At 36.6% G+C, this 21,961-nt stretch overlaps 1 protein-coding gene across 1 annotated transcript in view; it reads left to right on the top strand.

Moving 5' to 3' along the window:
• The window catches only part of HCRTR2 (hypocretin receptor 2), a 31,239-nt gene extending 13,647 nt beyond the window's left edge, over positions 1 to 17,592 (top strand). Inside the window, exons 3-8 of the mRNA XM_031611178.2 lie at positions 1,503 to 1,746; positions 8,237 to 8,352; positions 12,165 to 12,385; positions 13,820 to 13,941; positions 15,044 to 15,244; positions 17,227 to 17,592. Coding sequence (XP_031467038.2) covers positions 1,503 to 1,746; positions 8,237 to 8,352; positions 12,165 to 12,385; positions 13,820 to 13,941; positions 15,044 to 15,244; positions 17,227 to 17,420 — 1,098 coding nt within the window. The 3' untranslated portion in view covers positions 17,421 to 17,592. The remainder of the gene's footprint in view (positions 1 to 1,502; positions 1,747 to 8,236; positions 8,353 to 12,164; positions 12,386 to 13,819; positions 13,942 to 15,043; positions 15,245 to 17,226) is intronic.
• The last annotated feature ends 4,369 nt before the right edge of the window (positions 17,593 to 21,961 follow it).

Here is a 21,961-nt window from a genome sequence, read left to right as displayed (position 1 = left end):
TTGTGAATAAATTTGTGCTTTGTAAATGTTGTTAGATTTGGGCAACGCACCGTTTGAATCATTTGTCCAATATTCTTCTTTTTTGTGATCTTTTCTAACAGTTCAGAAGAGATATGAAACAAAAAGAAAAGCCCAGTAATAGAATTATATACAGAATTATACTCTGTAAGAGGACCTAAAAAGCTACACAAGTATCCATGACATAGAATCTGAACTTCTGAAGAAGTCTGAAGGGACTCTATGCCTACATATATGTTTAATGACTTGTTTTTCTTTCTTTAAAGGTAGTCCTGGGAGCCAATCATATTGGCTACTTTTAATATACTTGATCAAGCCTTCTGTCTTATTGCCACTTATTACCAATGGACTTAAGTATTTATGAGATCATTTGCACCAATATGATTGACAGATACCTTTTCTGAGTGTAGCTCACTGGGCATACTAGAGTGGCAGCCTACTCGGCCTTTTAGTCATTAAAAATCAAAAGAATTAAGTATATCTCTGAATGCATGTAGACGATCATCTCTGTGCCCCAAGCATGATCTGTGTTTTCAGTAGACACCTGCATGTTCAGGCTGAAAACCCACATTGTCAAGGGCAACAGTTCTCCAGCAAGTATGTCTTCTACTGTATAGGATGAGCACAAATAAGCACAAAACTTTTTTCAAAGCCTCCATTCTAAAGGGAGAAAATCTGAAGAGAAAATGGAATGATCACTGAACAATAAAACCAAATTGATAGGTTACTTGCTATACTGAATAGAAGACTAAAGTCACATTGTCAGCTTTGAGTTCATTGGTTTCTTGTTTTTTATTTTTTTCATGAGATTCTAGGTTTCCATTGTTCCTTCGAAAATTGAAAAGGTAAAGCAGTAGTACAGATAATCAAATATAGTGGAAAGAAAAAGCACGTTTTAAAAAGCTGTTCATCAAAGAAATAATGATCTAACTACGTGACCATTTTTTGGAATAAATCTTTCACATATTTTGCAAATGCTAAGTTGTATAAATTTATTCTTTCAAAATCTGACTGCTACTCCTACTCTGGGTAGAACCCTAAAATGTGCTTTGTATACAGATGTAAGATATAGAAATATAGATATAAGGAAAAATGTATTTACTGAGAGGTTGTAGAAGCACTGGTACAGCTTCCTTAGAGAGCTGTCTGATGCCCCACACCTGTCAGTGTTCAAGAGGCACTTAGATAATACCGTTAATAATATATTTAACTTTTATTTAGTCCTGGAAATGGACTAAATGATGAGGAGATGGACCTGATGATCTTTGTAGGTAATTTCCAAATGAACTATTCTTTTCTATTTGATTCTACAGTAGATGAGTATATCTGTTGGGATTCCATAATAAATGACTTAAAACAGAGTCTTTCAGAAAATAATTTCCATTTAGTATGTTCAAATAGAAAGCTAGGTATGTTAAAAATTGAAATCATTTTTAAAACTGAATAATTACATTTACATTTACATAATATTTCCTTTTCTTCAGACAGTTTCAGTCTCTGTGTCTGTACTAACACTTAGCTGCATTGCTTTGGATCGATGGTATGCAATTTGTCACCCTTTGATGTTTAAAAGCACAGCCAAGCGTGCAAGGAACAGCATTATAATTATCTGGATTGTGTCCTGCATCATAATGATTCCTCAGGCTATTGTTATGGAGTGCAGCAGCGTGTTCCCAGGATTAGCCAATAAAACCACCTTGTTCACAGTGTGTGATGAACACTGGGGAGGTGAGTGTGTCACTGATCATAAAGACTGAATTTTTCCTGTTGTTATGTAACAAAATATTAAAATGCAGTCGAGTTTCATAAACAATGTTCATAATTATATAACCTTTCCTAGAACTATTGTTTTTTGAAATACTCTGAATTTTAATTTTCTTTTATACTGCTAAGACTAAAAGTATATTTGAAACCAAGTTTAAATGAATGAGGCTGCCTAACGTCTTGGCCATGTTAATGTTTACCAGAAGGTGAAAATATTCCCATTTTTAAAAGCTTATACTTATATAATTCCCAGTGATTGATGGAAGTTGCAGGTTTAGAGAATTCAGTCTTCAGAAATAATTACACAAAAACAGATCTCCTATTTATCTGATATATTGATTTTGCTAATTGATAATATTTAATTAGGTCTTTATAGATATCTCCTGTGATGTCAATGCAATCTGCATGTCATAGCAGAACTTAACAGAGATGTCATGGATAGGGTAGCAAGTTAGTCTAAAATTTGTCATAGACAAGATAATTCAAATAACTTTAATATTACAATGTTACAAAATATTCTATCCAGGAAGTATTACTCTGTCTTTTGAGATTAACTTTGAACCTAACTACCTCTGCATTTGAATTCAAATGCAGGAAGTTGTAAGTATTGCAGGGAGTATCTTCTTCCATTTTGTCTCACATACCAAGTTGTGTAAGACACTCATTTGAATGGTTAAGATTCAACTCTAGTGGGCCTTGGCATAACTCCAACTAATAGAACATATGCATTACATGCTATCACTTTGACACTGGATTTAGTGACCATCAGTAATACCATTATTCACACACAGGAAAATAAAGCCAAGTTTGCCAAAATATGTGATTGTTTAGAAGCCTCAAGACATTCTATATAATAGTTGTATTTTCCAACTGAGTTGTGTCTGTTGAAGATTCCAGCCCTGTGAACAATTAAAATAAAATGCAACTTGACCACTTCTACTTAATTACTGTGATAAATAAGTTCAAGCAGCTTGAACTGCTGAGGGTTCTTCCATGTGCTATTCTGAAAGTTCCTCCACTGGTAATGACCTCTGTATGGCCATTGTGGAATTAATGTGAAGACAATGGCTTTTGCATTCCCTGTTCTTTATCTCCTTCATCCTTGTTAGTCCTCTGGGACAAGGCAATGAGGCAGACATGGCCATTGGCTAGCTGGATGTCATTCCTGACAAAAAGATGTGCAGAAGGTATGTAGGTTAAAGTAAGACCCTGTTCGGATGGGAGTATTGTAGTTGGTGTTTTATTGGAGTGGCACATTTGTACTTCTATTGTCCTTTATTCGCCTATGAATTTTGAACCCCAGTCTGCAGTATTTTTTGTGACTATTTTCTTTCACAATATTCACTCTGAGTACAAATGTGTCCAATCATTCTGGGGTTATTTATCCACGTCTTCTTCACCTGAAGGTTAGATTGGAAGCAAAGACTCTTTTAATCAACCTAGGAATTGAAAATGATGGAAAGCACTGTAGTTAATTAATTAGGGAGTCAGGAGAGTATCTCATCAGGGAACACAATTTCAAAATTCCCAGATCTCCATTGGCCTCTTCGTGATTTCCAACAGGAAAATTCGTCTTTTAGACTTGAATCCATAGCAACTGGAACTATTTCAAAAACTATCTTATTCAGTACTGAATGAGAATAGTTGCAACCCACAGATACATCTGAGCTGAAGTACCCATTATATAAAAGAAGCTCCCAGGCTCTACTCCAGTGAAGTGTATATATCCAAAGTGAAATCTGTTTATCTTCAGAGGATGCTGTTAGCCTTTACTCAGACATTAGAAGAGATGAAAAGAGAATAGTAAAGGCAAGCTCTTGCCTGCAGAATTGAGCTATTTTTGTGTGTGGATTCAGGATTGAAGAGTCAACACTCCAAAATGATTTTTTTTAATTGATGTTGAACATAAAGTGAAAATAATTTCACATTAGAAATCCATTAATGTTTTCTGAAATGGGAAAGCTTTTCATTTTACTTAAGATAACAATTCTATTTTTATCCTGATGCCTTTTCAATTAATTCTTCTTCTAGTGATAAAGCAACACTATTGCTAGTTATTCTTCTAGTGCATTTCTTATGCCCTTAAAAATAATCCTCTAATCACCTCGTAATAATAGCTTACCTTAGTAACTTGAGAAGATGACCTTTGTGTTTATTAAGATACAAGTAGGTTGCTCAAATCATGGTGTCTTAGTAAATGCAGAGTTAACTATATATTAACCATGAGGATAAAATATAGCACATCCCTTTCTGATCATGCAGAATGGAGTATCATTAGCCACAAATGATTTTGATACAATTTGAATTGTCTAAAGACAGTTACTTGGCCACTGCATAGAAGATTTCTACCGAGAATCTGGGTTTGAAATCACAAAGACCACCAAATAGAAAAACAAAACGTGCGTAAGAGGACATCAATTAGAAAAGATGGGTGAGCATTGCAGCCAGAAGAATGATTAAAGAGCTAATATTTTCCATGAGAACATTTGCATTTTTCCTTGGGTTTTATTTTGTCTTTTTTGACTATAGAGTATCTAAGGTGAAAGAGATCTAACCAGGAGGAGGTTGAAGGAGAAGGAAATTTGTTCCTAAGAAGTCATACTTGCAGTACATGTGCTTGAAACTGCAGACACTCAAGAGCAAATGCTACAGGAGAGTGAAATTTTGTGAAGAGGAAAGTGCTTATATTTGAGTGCTAACTGCTTCTTTTAGAACTGGAAATAATTTATGTTGTCTAAAATTAAGATTCATCTAATGAAATCTTTTCAGAGTATCATGTGCACCTTATATCCCAAGGATGTTAAACTGTGAATTGTCAAGACTGAAATTTTAACAGGAGGTGCTTGATGACACTTTCCAAAGTATTTCAGAATTCTATACTAGTTCTGGGAACTTAGGACCGTTGAAACATGAGGTGCTATGGGGGACTAACAGACACGAGGATGTCTGGAACAGTCCAGGAAAATGTCAGAGATGCCAAAGCAGAAGACAGTGCTGTACCCAGACTTAGGTTCAGCTGTTGAAATCTGTACTAGTCTGGTGAGTGTCTGGAAGGTCTGATCCACACTGTGACACTTGGGCTCCTAAATGGAGAACAAATAGTAGCCACTCTGACTAATAATAACATTTCAAACATGTGGTTGGACAGATGCCAGTGACTGCAAATGGTGTAATAGTTCAATCTAAAACTAGGCGCAATTCCTTTTTAATTGCTTCTGGCATTCCTGAATATAAAATTCATTGCCAATTCTAGGGTGAGGGTTTTTCATTTTGAGTACTGTCTAATAACAATATTTTATTTGGGAATGCAGAAGGATCCAACTCACTTAAGGAGCCAGCCTTGGCCACAGTTCTATAATAGTCTGTAATTGCTATGTGCTGAATTTGATGATAAAGTGCCAAAATAAAAGAAACATATATTAAAATGAGCTCATAATGTGTCCAAGCCAGCTAAACACATTCTCTAAGAGCTGTTCGTGAAAAAGGGTGTAAGCCAAAGTGCACTAGCCAACCCCTTTGCATATGATATGGAGATAATCCTTTCCAAATACTATATGGTTGAATGGAGACAAAAGGAAGACTTTGTGTTCCATTTCCTCCTAGATTACTCATAAAATAGTACAAAAACACATTGTCTTAATTCTGGAAAATAACATAGCTGGAAATTGCATTGTTACGTGAAGGATGCGTCCTGTAGAATACATCCTGTATCGCTACCTGGAGTGTAGAAAAGAACAAACAGACCCTGAATGTTGATCAATGCTGTAAGTTATTTAAAAGCACTGTGCAGCTATTGAACAGGCACAACTATGTTGCATAGTGTTAGAAGCTACTTGAGTTAGATATGACCTGGAACAGTGTGTGAGTGATACTAAAAACGCAAACGAACTATGTTATTATGTCCAAAATAAATGCAAGTGGTGAGAATGTTTGAACTATATTAAGTGGTTTAAAAATGCAGAAGTTAAAGCAAAATGTAAGGAATGTTTTAATGCAGCAGGAAGCCAGATTACTGTGAATACTGAAATCAGCCTTGGCATTGTGATGGATTGATACCGCAAGAATGATATAACTGCTTTGAAATGTTATTTTAGTATTTAACTAGTTGTAAGTACTCTGACACAGGAACACAGTTTGAAAGCAACTGTGTTGTGTAATATAATTTTCTCTACTATATGCGGGTACTTTCCAACATTTTTACTTATTGAGCTTTATTCTAAAAGTGTAGTTCTTAAGCTGCTTTGCTTCTGCATATTGGTAAGTCCAAAAATGCATAGGCATCTTCCTGAGATTAACGGGGGAACATTCTGGGAATGTTCCATAGATGCTCTAAAAAGTTGCTACTTTTCCCTATTCTGTGGGAAGCTGATATAGGTACCAATTTAACTGTGCATTTATGATTGACAGAAATATTTTGTTTGCTAGCCATAATAAAACCTCTTGAGTCTGTGTTGTTTTCAGTTTATATGTATACGTATATTCATATATAAAATTCTGGCAAAATCTGGAAGATGTAATTTCAAACTTATGCCTACTTACTTAACTAAAGTCTGGGACTGCAACACAGATCTGAGAAGGAAACTTTAGAATAAAGTCTGAAGTTTGTTTAGTAACCCCTGCAACAGACAAAAGAAAACTGTAGGATACTGGTCATTTATCTGGTGGAGCAATCATGCTATATGGGAATGCCAGTCCCACCTCAATTCCTGTCCCTGTGACTATTTGTTTTCTTTTTGTCCCATTCTCTCTTTTTGGCAAAACAGTAGCCAGTGATGTGAGAATCATTAATTTCTTATTAAAGCGATGATTACTCTGGCAAAGAATTATCTTTGCCCTGTCCCACAGTCCATTAAGGCAGTTGTGGATGGCAAAAACAGCTTTCCACATTAGAGTAAGAGGATCAGTGGTTCCAATCAGACAGCTGATGTATTGCCAGGTCCCACAGACTGATTGATGCTCTCATTCAAGGAGCCTGCAACTCACTTGCTTGATAAATGAACAGCACCCCAAACACGCCCTTCCTCCTCTTTTCTGCTGTGATTGTCGAACAGCTTTAAAGCTTTTTGTTGGCTTGAGAAGCTAAACAGAGTCATGCTCCTTAGAGAAAAGTTCTACAAAGAGCTTTGCTGTGGGTGGAGGAGGGACAGTTTTCCTTTGATGTTAAGCAGCTGGCACTTTCCAGGTGGCTAAACTTCAAAGGCAAGTCTTAGGATTTTCCTCCAACCTGGTTCATCAGTTCTTTGTAGATAGCTAGGCTCATTTAATGTTTCACTCTACTTGGAATGGTAAATTGGAAGCCATAAACTCCAGATGTCCTTTTAAATATGCACTGTCCTTCCACCTGAATGGGGCCTGGCTGCCTGCAGAGCTCTGAGGAGGCGGGTGGCACCTCCTGAATAGCAGGAATGTGCTTTCAGCTCTGACCTCCTGTGATCCCAGTAAGTCACATGCCTTCAGTTTCTCCTTAATCTCTCCGCCTGTGGAGCCTGGATGTTAATATTTCCCTGTCTGATTGGTCCAGGGTGAGGTTGCTTTTTCTGAAATACAAAAACAATTTAACAATTTTGAGATCACCAGAAAATATACAAACTCAAGTTACTGCTAATTATCAATCAATCAATCAATCAATCAAATATTTTTTTAAAAGACCCAAATGGCCTTCCTCCCACAGGGATATTCACGAGAGCTCGTAGTTGCAGCTGTTCAGGTGAAAGTTAGTAAGATCATTTGCTACAGAGTCTTAAAACAAGTAAGGAGCCAAACACTTCTAATCTGAACTGTTTGAACACATATCCATCAATGCTGTGAAATATCAATGGCAATATTTCTACTGCCTTCACTAGCAGTGAACACAAGCAAGATTTTGCTCATTGGTATGGTATATAGTTCCAATTACATAGCAATTTTCTATTTCCATGATATATATTTCTAAAGTTAAAACTACAGTCAACAGAGTTTCAGTGAGATCTCATAATTTTGAAACATTTGAAAATTTCAGAAATTAATATAATCACTCATTTTTTTCTTCTAGTTCAAAATGTAACACATTAATTACCATGCAATTTAACTGCTCATACAGTGCAAAGTTTTGCAACATACTGTCACTCTACATAATGGCCATTTCTGGTTCTAAAACTAAAGACAACTTGTTAAAAGTGTCAAAGATGAGGCAGCTTAAAATGAGTTAGTTACTGTTTAGATAATGTTCACTGTTTTAATAAAAGCAAAACTTCAGAATCATGTAGAGAATGTAAAGAAATCATGTCATATGAAGGCAATGGGTATGGAAGCAATTAAAAAATAAATCCTGATAATAAGATTACTGGATGCATCTTCCATTAGTATGTATTGTGTCTGAAATACACACGGATATCTGTATGAATAATGGCACAAAATGATTTTGACTTCAACTCATATTTAAACACATTTTTCTTTTCTTTAACTATCTTTCCAGCTGAGGTTTACCCCAAAATGTATCACACATGCTTTTTCCTGGTGACGTACATGGCACCACTGTGTCTTATGGTGTTGGCCTATTTGCAAATATTTCGAAAGCTGTGGTGTCGCCAGGTAAGTCACTTGTGTTAGTTCTCTTTGCTTGCTTTTATGACCATGGCTGATTCTCACATGAACCCTTTTTCTGTATATGTTCCATGTTGTCACATCTTGTACACTAAAAAGTGCACAGGGATTTAGGTTTTTTTTGGTGGCAAAAAGATAAGTACTGTTATATACCTATGACTGTCAGTTGATGTGAAACTGCAGAAACTTTGTTTTCTAGCTTAGATGATAGCAGTACGTACAACAGTCTGCAGTAAGTAAAATTAAAACTGCTTCATATCTATTAACAACTGCGAGTTGGCTGCAGACATCAGGCATTTCACTAGATGCAAAAGGTGTGCCATAATCAGTCATGTAGAGCAAATTAATGCAGCACTGTAAGTGTATTATTTGGTAGTATCTTCAGTTAAGTAATGATGCTGTTTACGAGAACTGTAGTTAAATATGGTGGTCTTGTTGCAAGGTGCAATGCCTCCCAGGTGTATGTGACAGAAGAAACACCACAAACAGTAAATTCCTTCTGTGCCTTACAATTTTTCTAAAGGTTCATTGATTCATTGTTGTTGTTGTTGTTTTTGTTGTTGTTTGTTTGTTTGTTTGTCTTTTAAAAGGAGTGTTCTGTGCATACTAACATTCAGATGACTAAAGATAAGAGAAATTTACAGAGTATTTTTTCTGTACTTTGTACAAGGGATCTTAAAATTACTGACTGTGCCTTTCAGGCAGATCTTCACATATAAACTTTGCAGTCTTTTGTTCAATGATTCATCTGTGCAAAGGGAAGAACAATCATGCCACAAACACCAGGATTTTGAGTAATTTATTTTATTTATTAGAAAGGAAGTAGTGTCTTAGTGACAGTGTTCTCTTGTGGATTTTAAGTGGATTAAAAGTGAAATCTAAACAAATAAATAGGACTGAGTGGACTTATGGTAAAAGAGTTGATACATAATTCATATTATCAAGTCCTGTATACTTGGTTTTATTGATGTCCAAATGCATTGACACTAAAGTCGTTTTATATTAACAACCAGGAGCCCTGCCCAATTTTATTTTAGCAGCTGAAATACACCTTCCAACTCTCTGCAAGCTGTTCTTACACTTGGGGAGACTGAGCTTACTCGTAAATCCCTTGTTAATAATTTGAGGAGATAGAGGGAAGGTGAATCTGAGAATAACGGCACAACTTTTCGTGCTTGTATACTATACAACTAACTGTATAACTGATTCAGTAACCAAAGCAAATACATGTATTTTAATAACATGTTTATACTTGTACATATATAATACATGTGTGTGCTTACCTAAATACATTTGTAAATCTTTCTGTATATGTAGACCTCTCTGAAGTGTTCTGTCCCTTAGATGGTCCTGGTTCAACTATGCATCTATGGGTAGATGGTACTTTTTTCTGATAAAATTCTTACTTTATCACTGGTTATTGGACTATAAGTAGCAAGGCCCACTTCTTTGTCAAGTAAAGACAAAGATAAAAAGGGTGGATAGGTAAAAAAGAAGGAAAGGTTCTCAATGCAAACTTCTGAAGATTTGTTGCTTTGATGTACAGTGGCACTGTATATTGTATACAGTCCCTACCTTTGATCATCTCTTGCTATTGAAGACTGCTTACAGAGCAGAAAAGCTCCTTCTACCTGAGCAGACCATACATAACTGAACGAGCCATGTACACAGTCATGTCTAACACTTCTGTAGAAATAGCCATTCACAATTCTGAGGCAAGTACTCTTTATCTTCTTTGAAATTACATCTATTAAGAAAGATGGTCACAAAACTCTTCTTGTGAATCTTCAGCATCATCAGGAGGGAGAGGTCAGAAGAGATTTAGCTAATTATTTACTGCTTACATCTCCATTATTTGATGAGTTCTTGCTACAAAAAAAAAAAAAAAAAAAAAAAACCCTCAGTACATGAGAAAAGGAAGGAAAATCTTCAAAGTTAAAAGAACGAGAATACAGAATACCCACTATAAACCAGAATCAGAATCTTAGCATGCCATCTTTGTAGTGCATGGCAAGTACACATTGCAGTACTACAACCCCCAGCTAAATGATTAAATCCCTTTAAATAGAACAAGATATGTCCAGGTATGAAACTGGCATTTTTGGTTTAACTGAATGAGTAGGAATCCTCATTTAACTGAATGAACAGAAGAAAGTGAATAAGTGCAAGGCTTGTTTGCTTTCCTCTTCCTCTTCCTCTTCCTCTTCCTCTTCCTCTTCCTCTTCCTCTTCCTCTTCCTCTTCCTCTTCCTCTTCCTCTTCCTCTTCCTCTTCCTCTTCCTCTTCCTCTTCCTCTTCCTCTTCCTCTTCCTCTTCCTTTCCCTTTCACTCTTCCTTCTCCTTCTCCTTCTCCTTCTCCTTCTCCTTCTCCTTCTCCTTCTCCTTCTCCTTCTCCTTCTCCTTCTCCTTCTCCTTCCCCTTCCCCTTCCCCTTTCCCTTCCCCTTCCCTTTTCCCTTTCTGTTCCTTTTTTTGGTTTGTGTTCATACAGACTTTTGTTTAAAGAAAAAAACTACCAACAACAAAGCAAAACGGTTATTATGTATCTCTCTCTGTTTTGCTTTGTTGTTTTCTTGTTCATTTTAACACAATACTGCCAGATAATCCAATAGTTATAAATCAGTTTTGATGGTGCACATAGATGCTCAGTTAAGTGCTTCTCTATGCAAGGAAGCTATTCATGGAAAAATACGTAACAGCTATTCTAGAACAATTCTGCATGTGCATTTTTTTAGTTTAGAATAAGTGTTTCCATTTTAACTTGGTTTCTTTGTTTTTTGCTTCCTGAAAAATGTATCCAAAATTTCATTCCCTTCTAGTTAGTTTCTGTGGATAAGACCTAATTTTAAAATTCTACAATAGAGGATGAGAATTCTTCAGATAATTTTAAACAAGAACCATTTTACACTCGTGGGACTCATCATCCTGTAGACAATTGCATTACTCATTATAGAATTATGCTTCTGCCCAAAAAGTTTTTACAATGAGTAATATTGAAAACATTATAAATAACATTGATTTCTCTGAGAAAATCCTTGCCATCCATAGTCTTGCACATATGGCTGCACACAGGAAGTAATTTTGAACAAAACTGCTTTATTTCACTTGTACGAGGCTTGTACAAGGACAAAAAGCAAAGACAGATGTCTTTTTAATGTAGCTCAGTGCTACATCTACCCCTTGAGTGTTGTCTATGATCAGTTTAACTCTTCCTACGTCTTGACACTCTTCTGTGATCCCCCCTTCATTACTGCATATCCATTCAGTTTTGAAGACTCTTGCAAGATCCACATTTTAGCTACAATCTCTTTAACTGCTTCACTGTCATCAAGATTGCATGTTTGAAATTTTTACGGCTAATGTAGGTTTTAAAGCCTTGTTTTTTATCACTGAAATCTGTGTCATAGCCTAAATTAGCAACATGTTAATAGAATAAAATACAGTCATATGAGAAAACAGTTGACATAGATCTTCATCTATGTCTTCATCATCTTCGTCAGCAAAATAAGTGTAGAAGTAGGGTTGTTAAGTATGATAGTCTGAAGATATGAAGGCAAATCAAGTGGTAACTAAGGATAATTTTAGTGCATAAGTTGGTATATTGGACAAATGGCACTCCTTCAAATTTGTCTAAAATCTGATTTGTTTCTCCCAGCTGTATAAATTAATATGATAAAATAGAATACTTCTTCATACAAGCTTATCTTGACATGCCAATATGTCTATTTTTCTTGTTAAAACTACTTATATTGCTCGTTTTTCAAGTGCCAATGATAAGGATGCCTCTTATTCTGTCCTTTTAGATCCCTGGAACTTCTTCTGTTGTTCAGAAAAAATGGAAGTCTCTGCAGTCCTCAGCACAGCAACGAGGGCTGGGACAGTCAACAAAGTCAAAGATCAGTGCTGTGGCAGCTGAAATAAAACAGATTCGTGCAAGAAGGAAAACAGCACGTATGCTAATGGTTGTCCTCCTGGTTTTTGCACTTTGCTATCTGCCAATTAGCATCCTCAATATCTTGAAAAGGTAAGGTTTATCCCAAAATGTAAACACTCGGTAAAGTTTTCTGTCTAAAATCAATCCTCCATTACGAGAATCTTAATATTCTGACAGATACTTTTGAAGGACAAAGCCTTCTTATTTCATGATAAAGAAACTGAAAATAAGCATATATTTGCAAGAAAAAAATGAACCTAACTTATCTACAGTACTGAAAATCTAGGACAGATTGTACAAGCCTTATTAGTAATCTCTTCCTCATGAAAGTGATCTATCTTATCTTCTCATTAAAACTTGCCATTTACATGGAAGTACAGATTGTTTGCTGTAAATGAACCCTGGAAGTGCATTTCCCTAAAACAGCAGCTGAAAGCTGCCAGAGAAAATAGTGTAATGGCTTAGCCCTAAGGACTTTTACCCAAGCTTCATCAAGTACTGTTTTGAAACCCAGTTTAGAATCTATTTTTAGGATAATCCTTCAGTTTTTCCATTAAGCTGTTGTTTTTGGGGTTTTGCTTTTGTTGTTTTTTTGTGTATTTTTTTTTAACTTTTTACCCTTTTCTCTCCTTCTCATTTGAGATGTAATTGTTTACACTGTTTTTGTACAGAGCTTGACAAGTTTTGATATAGTTACATCTCTTGAGACCACTGACATACTGATAAATAACGACATATAGCAGAAGGTTTGATTTTGAAGCTATTAACTGACTTCAAGAGGCAAAGGATCCTTAAAAAAGGAACATTGTTTTGTTGGTACTTGAGAAATATTTGATTTTTAAAGTTGGATTTGGAGGCTAGAATACATCTCACTGAATTCTGACATTTTTCTGAGAGTCTGATTTAAGCACTTTTCATGCTCAAATCACTTAGTAGGCAATACAGAAATAAAGAAGTATTTCCAACTCAGGCCCCATCTGGTCTAAACCATAGAGGAACTACAGAGGCTCCTTCCACTACACTAGCAGAGTAGGCCTGCAAGTAGATGTGTGTTTAAAAAGAAAAAATTGGGCGTAAGGAATCAGGGCAGATTTCTCTGGAGTACAGAAGCTGCTACTGTGGCCTCCATAGCTCAGTTCTTGGCCAGTTCAGTGCCTTTCCAATTCCACAGAGATCCTGTTGAATAACAGGTCCCAGAGCTGGAAATCCCAGTTATATGAATTGGTCAGAAACAACATTTCCCAACTTATCTAGCACCCACTGATGTTGCTACATAGCAGAAAAGTCATGTATCTGCACTTTTCCGAAGTGCTTATGTTTTATATTGTGCAAAACCACCAAGTATAGACGCTGAGCCACAGGGAGAGGACTTTATACTCTCAAGCAAACAGAAGCATTGAATGAGCTTTTCAGATACTGCAAATAAGTAATCAAAGGAACAATTAGGCTAGAATTTGGTAATTAATCCTTTTTATATGATTTCTAATTTTGCCATCTTTCAGGTTTGATTTTCTTTTTCCTTAGGGTTTTTGGGATGTTTAATCACGCTGACGACAGAGAAACCGTATACGCCTGGTTCACGTTCTCACACTGGCTTGTATATGCAAACAGTGCAGCCAATCCTATTATTTATAACTTCCTCAGTGGTAAGTTGCAGTTATCTAGAATTCAAATTTAATGTACAGTTTAAATGTAATGAGCCATAGTAAATAAGAATAATGACTGCATAACGTCAGCTGCACTCCTCCAGAGAGAGCTAGATCCTGTTTCCTGATGAATCCCATTATCTTCAGACTATCTACCTATAACTAACCAAAAGAGTGCCAGGGCCCAAGTCCAAGTGCTTGAATTCAACTGTCCATGCCATTAGTTTATTGGAGAAGTCACTGGCATGACTTCGGTCTGAAACAATTACGATTCTCCTAAATCACTGGATAATGTCTGAATTAGCACAGCCCAAGGGCTGTCCCCAGTTGACATTTTCTATGCAGCTATCAGGTTTTGGAGTTTGCAAGTGTCTAATTATACTTGCAGGGCCAGACTGTGCCTAGTTTCAAGGTTAATGAACCAATCAGGATGCTGTTTACTTACGAGTCTATGTTTGTCTTAGTTTGTTATTCGTCTTAGTCGGCTATGAGCTGCAGAAACATGATCAAAACTGGTGATATTACAGCAGAGAGAAAAAAGTTTGGTAATCCTCACTACACGTTTTCCTTTTGTGTTCGTTTGTGTGTGTGTGTGTGTGTGGTGTCTAGTGTGAGGATGATCTGAACAATTTATCCCAAGCTCTGAAAGCAGACTACTAGGTGTTGAATACATTTTAAAAAATTTATTGGAATTGAAATACAGAATAACCTCTCTCATTTCACATGTAAAGTAATGATGCAGTCACTTAAGCCTACTATTGCTCAAATAGTTGTTTGTTTTTTTTTTAATGTGTTGTTAATCAACAAACTATCCATACCTTAATTTCATAGGTCGTTCTACTTTGTCCATCCTGTCTTGTGAATAATTATTTAGACTTCATATCATATCGCACATATCTTCTTATGAAGATTGTATTTTGTCTTTCCCCACTAAAAATGCCATTTAAAATGTCGTTTGCTGCTTCAGTGGTGATAGAAAAACATGTTAATGTTCTGGATTAATTTTGCATTAGATAACTCCTTTTTTTCTAAGCTATAAAGTTGTTTGAAACACGGTTTACAGTACAATTTTTTGTCATTACTCTTTTCTTCTGTTTGACAGGGAAGTTTAGAGAAGAATTTAAAGCAGCGTTTTCTTGTTGCGTCTTTGGTATTCACAGTCACCATGATGAACGACTCACAAGAGGTCGTGCCAGTACAGAGAGTCGAAAATCTTTGACCACCCAGATCAGCAATTTTGACAATGTTTCAAAACATTCAGAACATGTTGTACTGACCAACATAAACACACTTACGGCAAATGGTAATGCACTAATTACCCACTGACAGTATCATTGTCCCCATGTCTTTTGGTGCTGTGCTAGTAAAATCTCACTGTGCATAGAATAGTCTTTGAGTATAATGAGAAAAGGTGTTCACAATTAAGAACTGACAGTAAGAAAAGTAAGTTACAAAATATATTTTACAGAGTATGCTGCAAATTTGATAATATATTTATGAATCAAAATTTCATTTAATCTCCTTCAAAGTCTGAGCTGCAATTGGAGAAGGCATAGAGTAAAAATATTTTGTTTAAATATTTTCTTCGGATCTCTGCATCCTTTAATTTCCTAAGTAAACACAGAATAGGTAGCTGAAGATGTGAAAATAATTTTCTGTGATGTTGCAATCTGTTTATAAGCAGATATATTTTACTTAGAGCTAACTAGCTCTAAGTAAATGTCCTTGGCTATTTCAAATGATCTGCTCACCAAGAATTCTGATGTGAGTTGAGCTGATCAAATAAGAAATTGGCATGAACTTCTTTTCTCACATTTTGTGTTCTTTTCCGTATTGGATAGGTTTTTATATGTATTCAGAATCAGTGGAGAAGCCACTCTTGATTTTTCTCCAATACAGGTTGATGAGCATAGTTAAAAATGAAAGGCAGAACTTGTTCAAACTTTGCTAGTTTTATGTAGACACTAAAATGACTGTGCAATTCTCTAGTCTTGTGAATAAGTGGAAAATGACATCTGAATTATGATTTTATATTTTTTATTACATATATATACATTATATTTTATATTCTAGTAGGATTTTACAAAAGATGGAATTCATCCCTGCTCTCCTAGATATGTGAGCACTGTTTGTCTAGAAGTTATCTTAGGCTAGGACTATATAGCTATATATTGTTAACAGAGAACTTGGTGTTTCTAAGGACAGGTAATCAATTCTTAATACAGGTACCTAAAAAGAATGAAATTAATTACATCTGAAGGTGCAGGCCTTCCACTACTGCACGTGACTCACTTAGTTCAGTTTCAATCCCTCAGTGTTAATTACCCAGAAATAGGTTTCTGCTGGATGCTTTTCTGGAGCATCAGCTAAAGACTGAGTAGCATACCCCACAATGTCTAAAGCACTTTATACTAAAATGCTAGAAATCAAATCCAGAAATGAATTCCTTCTATATGATGATATTAAAGAGAGGACTTTCTTCCTCTAGTATTGTAGGATGGGATTTTTATTCAGTATCTATATGTACATACAAATAAATGTTCTAGATGTTTAAGCAACCAAAAGAGATCTAGGCTCAAGTAGGCTATGTAAACATGGGTATCAGAAACTACCTATTGAGATTTTCCCTGATTTTGAGGCATACTGTTGTTGGTCCAGAAGCATGTTACACTTCCCATCTCTACATGTAAACCACATATGTCTAAACGGACACTAGTGCTTTGCTAGCTGTACTGACACCCTATAAACACAGTCAGCAGTGCCTAAAAAGCTTTTCAGCACTCTCCAAAGTAGGCAGCTGATGGTTAGTCATTAACTACTGTCTACTTTCCATATTGTGACCAGGTTAGCCAGATTTGCCCTTCTCCCTTAGTGTTGTCATTTCTATATGTATGGTGCAAGCAGCATCACAGCAGTGAAACCCAGATGGCCGTGGGACTGGAGGTGATGTTTTAGTCTATTATTTGTCATAATTCTTTTGTATTGACAGAGGAACCTGTAGTGCTCTGCTGTTCAGTGTCACATGGATAAGGATCAACAGGGCAATTTACCAAATAATGCATGTTTAATACATTGAACATATTTAAAAGTTTAATACATCAGAAATCCCCTAAGGCTTCAGGAAAGAAGTCTTTTAAAATTTACAGTGAAATTTGAAACGTTTTCTGGCAGATTATTTTGTTAGTAAATCAACACTTCTATACCATTCAGAGAAAATGCCAGTTGCAGGGTGAGCTAGCCAACTGTTACAAGCAGTAAATTCATCTTAAAATTCTTATCTTACAGGTATTACAGCTACATTCAGCCCTTTGAAGTCAATGGAACTGCATCTCCACATACCAGGGGTGAGCGTGTCTTCAAATTTAGATGAAGCAGTGAGAATTTCTGCAGAATGCACTGGCAACACAGAGAATGCAGAATGGGATAAATTTGTCCCTAGTGTAACTAAACTTACCTCAATGGAATTACAGCAAGGATGACTTTGGCTCAATACAGCTGAGAATGGCAATTGTTTTTAGCTGTGTTACAGACTAGAACAACTGGACAAAAGGATTCCTGCAAAACGACTGCCTCTTCTACTTCTTCTCAGTCTTATGGAAACCTACTTACCTCAGTATGAGCTAAGCAACATGTCTTTACAAGTCTTTTTAAAGAGTGGATTGTATCATACTTTGTAAATACTGTAGATATTTATTTTTATATATTTTAGATGCTGTGGAATGTTCTAAAATGTACCATATAAAGAACTCTACGTATTTGAAAGAAGTCTCAAACATTTATTTATATCCTGTTTCTATTAATGAATGACTTATTTACAAGGAATACTTACTTATGCACTAGTGGTATTCTGGAATTACTTTGCACTTCTTTTTCTGCTTTTTCACTTGTAGTAAATTCTGTATTAAGGAAGTTTCACTTCAGATTGATTTTGGGAGATTCCAGACTACTTTTCTAAGAACAGACATGCTTCTGAGACATGAATTCAAAGTGCTGAAAGTCACACATATTTTCAAAAGTTACACTAAATAGCCAGTCTCTTTTTCTGCAGATGAGTGCCTAAAAGGTAACTACTTAAATAAAACTTGCATGACTTTCAAAGGTGCTATTCCTACTCAGGCCTACTAGGAATAACAAGTATCAGCACTTCTGAAGAACTGGACATTTTAACTTTGGCAACTTCTTTTAGTCCATAGTGTTCTGCAAGTGCTGCTCCAGGAGATCTCTGAAGACCCTTAAAATAGAAAACACTGGTTATTTTGCTTGCTCTCACAGTTTCTCTCTCATCTGCCATTTAATACCAATGGTACAAACATTTAACGATTTTATGTGCCAAGAAAATGTTGATTTTTGAACAACTAAAATAAAGTATTTCTCTCTCGAAATTTAGAGGAGATATTTCATTGCTCTAGCAGATGAAGTACTCACTCATCTACTTTTCATTCATGGGAGAAACTCTTTGGCCTGGGGCTTCCTGCCACATACGGTAGTATTTTTCCTTGGTGAATGAATCTGATACATCAATGGAGCTTTAGTGTACTGGGGGTAAAACTGCCACTGGCAGTTTTTGACTCCTGCAACCCTTTGACATGATGGAAATTGAGGATCTGGCCTAAATTTTTTGTTTTGTAAGAAAAAAACAATTCTTTTTTCTCCTCTTTGTTCTCTTTTCTGACTTTCACTTATATCCTCAAAATATTATGACACTACTAAGAACTTATTTTATTCATAATTAGAACTTCATATTCTTTTGTGTGAACAGTATGAGATGCAATTTATTCACTGACAAAGTTCTTTTTTTTTTTTTCTAGACAGAGTGAAAGGCATATCTTGCAGACACAAGTGATACAATCAAAAGTTATCTAAGGTTTGAAATTGTAATGGTGGGCACAGTGTTAACTAATTCTTGCCAGTATATCAAATATGGTTACCCAGTTAAATACTTTATTATCTTGATGAAAAAAAAAAATGTGCATACAAAATGTGGGGTTTTCTGAAAGAAATATTTTTTGATGCAAATATTTTTATTTCTTTACTTATTCATTTTATTTTATAAAATTTGAGAACTACTTAGATATCTTTTCCTGGAATTTTTCTTTGAAGATAAACCCTATGCTGATAATGGAACATACTGAAGAAGAGAGCAGTGGATATTAATAAAAAGAAATTGCTGAGAGAAGACAGTGTAAGATTTTGCGACTAATACAGAAGTTAATGCCTTTTATATGTGGCAAAAACTAAAAGCATTTTAAGCATCTGGACTTCTCCTGACACGTGAATTAAAACTTATAATTAAATTTTCAGAGAACTGGAAGAGAAGTCGTCTGACTATCACATCAACTTTACAAAATTAGAGCATTTTAAGGTAAGGGATCCCATGAGAACTGGTTGGTGCTTAAACACCACTTCTTCCAAGCTTGTAGAATCCCTAAGAGTAAGAAATTGAAGAAAGGTGGGAAAAGGCCTGCGTGGATGAGCAAGGAACTTGGATAAATTAAAAGGAAAGAAGAGGATCCATGAAATGTGGAAAAAGAGCTTGTAAAACTGGGAAGAATATACGAATGTTGTCGGGGCCTGAGGGGATGCAACAAGGAAGGAAGACTAAGGTCCTCTTGGAATTATTCCTTGCAAAGGAGGTAAAGAATAAAAAAAAGGTTTTTTTAAGTATGTCTACAATAAAAGGAAGATTAGGGAAAAGTGAGTCCCCTAATAAACGAGTTGGGTGCCTTGGTAACAGGAGACACTGAGATAGCAGAGATCCTGAATGCCACCTTTGCTTCAGTCTCTGATGATAAGACTAGCACTCAGGAATCCCAGACCCTGGAGGTAAGAGAAAGAGATAAAGGTAGCCTTTCCTGTGGAGGATCTGACCAGAGAGCATCTATCCAAAATCAACACAAACAAATCCATGGGCTCCCATGGGATGCACCCACATGTGCTGAGAGAACCGGCAGAGGTGACTGCTGAACTGCTGTCTCATTTTTGAAAGGTCTTGGCAAATGCGAGAGGTGCCTGTAAACTGAAGGATAGCCAATGTCACTCCAGTCTTCAAAAAGGGGAAGAAGGTGGATCCGGAACTAGGCACGTCAGCCTCACCTTCATCCCTGGAAAGGTGTTGGAACAACTTGTCCTGCATGCCATCTCCAAGCAATTGAAAGAGAAGAAGGTTATCAGGAGTAGTCAACATAGATACACGAAGGTGAAGTCATGCTTGACCAACCTGGTAGCCTTTTAAGATGTCATCACTGGCTGGGCAGGAGAAGAGCAGTGGATGCTGTGTACCTTGACTTCAGCAAAGAGTTTGACACTATCTCGCACAACATCTTCCTTATGAGACTTAGAAAATGTGGGATAGATGAGTGGACAGTGAGGTGGATTGAAAACTGTCTGAGTGGTAGAGCTCAGAGAGTAGTGATCAGCACTCTGTTTGGAGGCATGCAATTAGCAATGTTTCCCAGGTGTCAGTGCTTGGTCCAGTCTTGTTCAACATCATCATCAATGACCTGGATGAAGGGATAGAATCTGCCCTCAGCAAGTTTGCTGATGTTACATAACTGGGAAGATTGGCAGACACACCTGAGGTTTAACAAAAGCAAATGTGGAGTCTTGCACCTGGGGAGGAATAGCTGCATGCATCAGTACAGATTAGGGGATAACCTACTGGAAATGAGCCCTGTAGAGAAAGACCTGGGAGTCCTGGTGGACAACAGGTTGGCCTTGAGTCAGCAGTGTGCCCTTGTGGCCAAGAAGGCCAGTGGTACTTTGGAATGCATTAGAAAGAGTGCGGAGGTGATCCTCCCCCTCTACTCTGCCCTGTTGAGGCCGCATTTAAACTATTGCATCCAGTTCTGAGCTCACCAGTTCAAAAAAGACAGGAATCTCCTAAAAGGAGTCTAGCAGAGGACCACGAAGATGATTGAGGGCCTGGAGCATCTCCTGTATGTGAAAAGCCTGAGTAACCCGGGTTCATTCAGTCTGGGAAGGAGAAGACTGAGAGGAGATCTGATTAATGTTTATTAATTTCTGAAGGGAAGTAGGAGGCAAATGAATGAGGTCAGGATCTTCTTGGTTGTGTGTAGCATTAGGACAAGGAGTAATGGCCTAAAATTTTGAACACAGAAACAGGTTGCCCAAAAATGTTGCAGGTTCTTCTTCTGTGTAGATATTCAAGGCTTGTCTGGAGGCCTACTTGTGTGACCTGTAGGGAACCTGCTTCAGCAGGGGGGTTGGACTAAGTGATCTCTTGATGTTCCTTCCAACCCCTGCAATTCTGTGATTTTGTGATACCTGTATCAGGTGATTTCACTTGTGAGTGTGAATGCAAAAATTTTACCTGGGATCACGGGAATTTTGGACATGTTTACAGGAGAGAAGGCCGTGGTATGGTCCTCCAATTCAAGAAGTTCTTCAAGCAGCAAATGGTTATCATTTGAGTATTCCAGGAAGGACTACCCTACATTGGCTGTAGTCTTACACTTGTCCACAGTATCTAGCATACTAGGAGGACATGGCTAGGTGGACCTTCCATCTGAACTCTTACAGCATTATCAATGTTGTGGTCTGTACTATCTACTCATACTTCTGTTTGTTCATAACTTCACTCATATGTTTTGTTGTTGAACTGTCAAGTTGCCTGAGAGTTGCTCAGGAATTGAAGAAAATTACCCGTTTATGTAAACATGTTTCTCTTAGCTTATTCCTTGCAGAAGTGTATTTAAACTGGAAAAGTGAAACCATGCTGTAGCTCACATTTATCTACGGAGAGGCAAACTCATCCGACTTATCACTGATTATAAAATTCATGGTTGGTTTATCTTTTATTAAGTAGTTAAGTCAGTTTCTGACACTTGTATTGCAAGGGGTTGTGTTTTTTTAAATATGTATCTTAGCAAAGTTCCTAGTCTGTATATACTTATAGTTTGTTTATCTGGTTTGTTGTCCAGCATGGTCCACAGTAACTCTTTCTCTTTACTAGACTATGATTCAGTCCTACAGCTGAGATGATAATAACCAAAATCACTTC

Source organism: Phasianus colchicus, chromosome 2, assembly GCF_987193195.1.
Source record: "Phasianus colchicus chromosome 2, bPhaCol1.hap1.1, whole genome shotgun sequence".
NCBI classification, from domain to species: domain Eukaryota; kingdom Metazoa; phylum Chordata; class Aves; order Galliformes; family Phasianidae; genus Phasianus; species Phasianus colchicus.
Note: the sequence above shows the minus strand (reverse complement) of the source record. Positions and strands in the feature narration are given on the sequence as shown.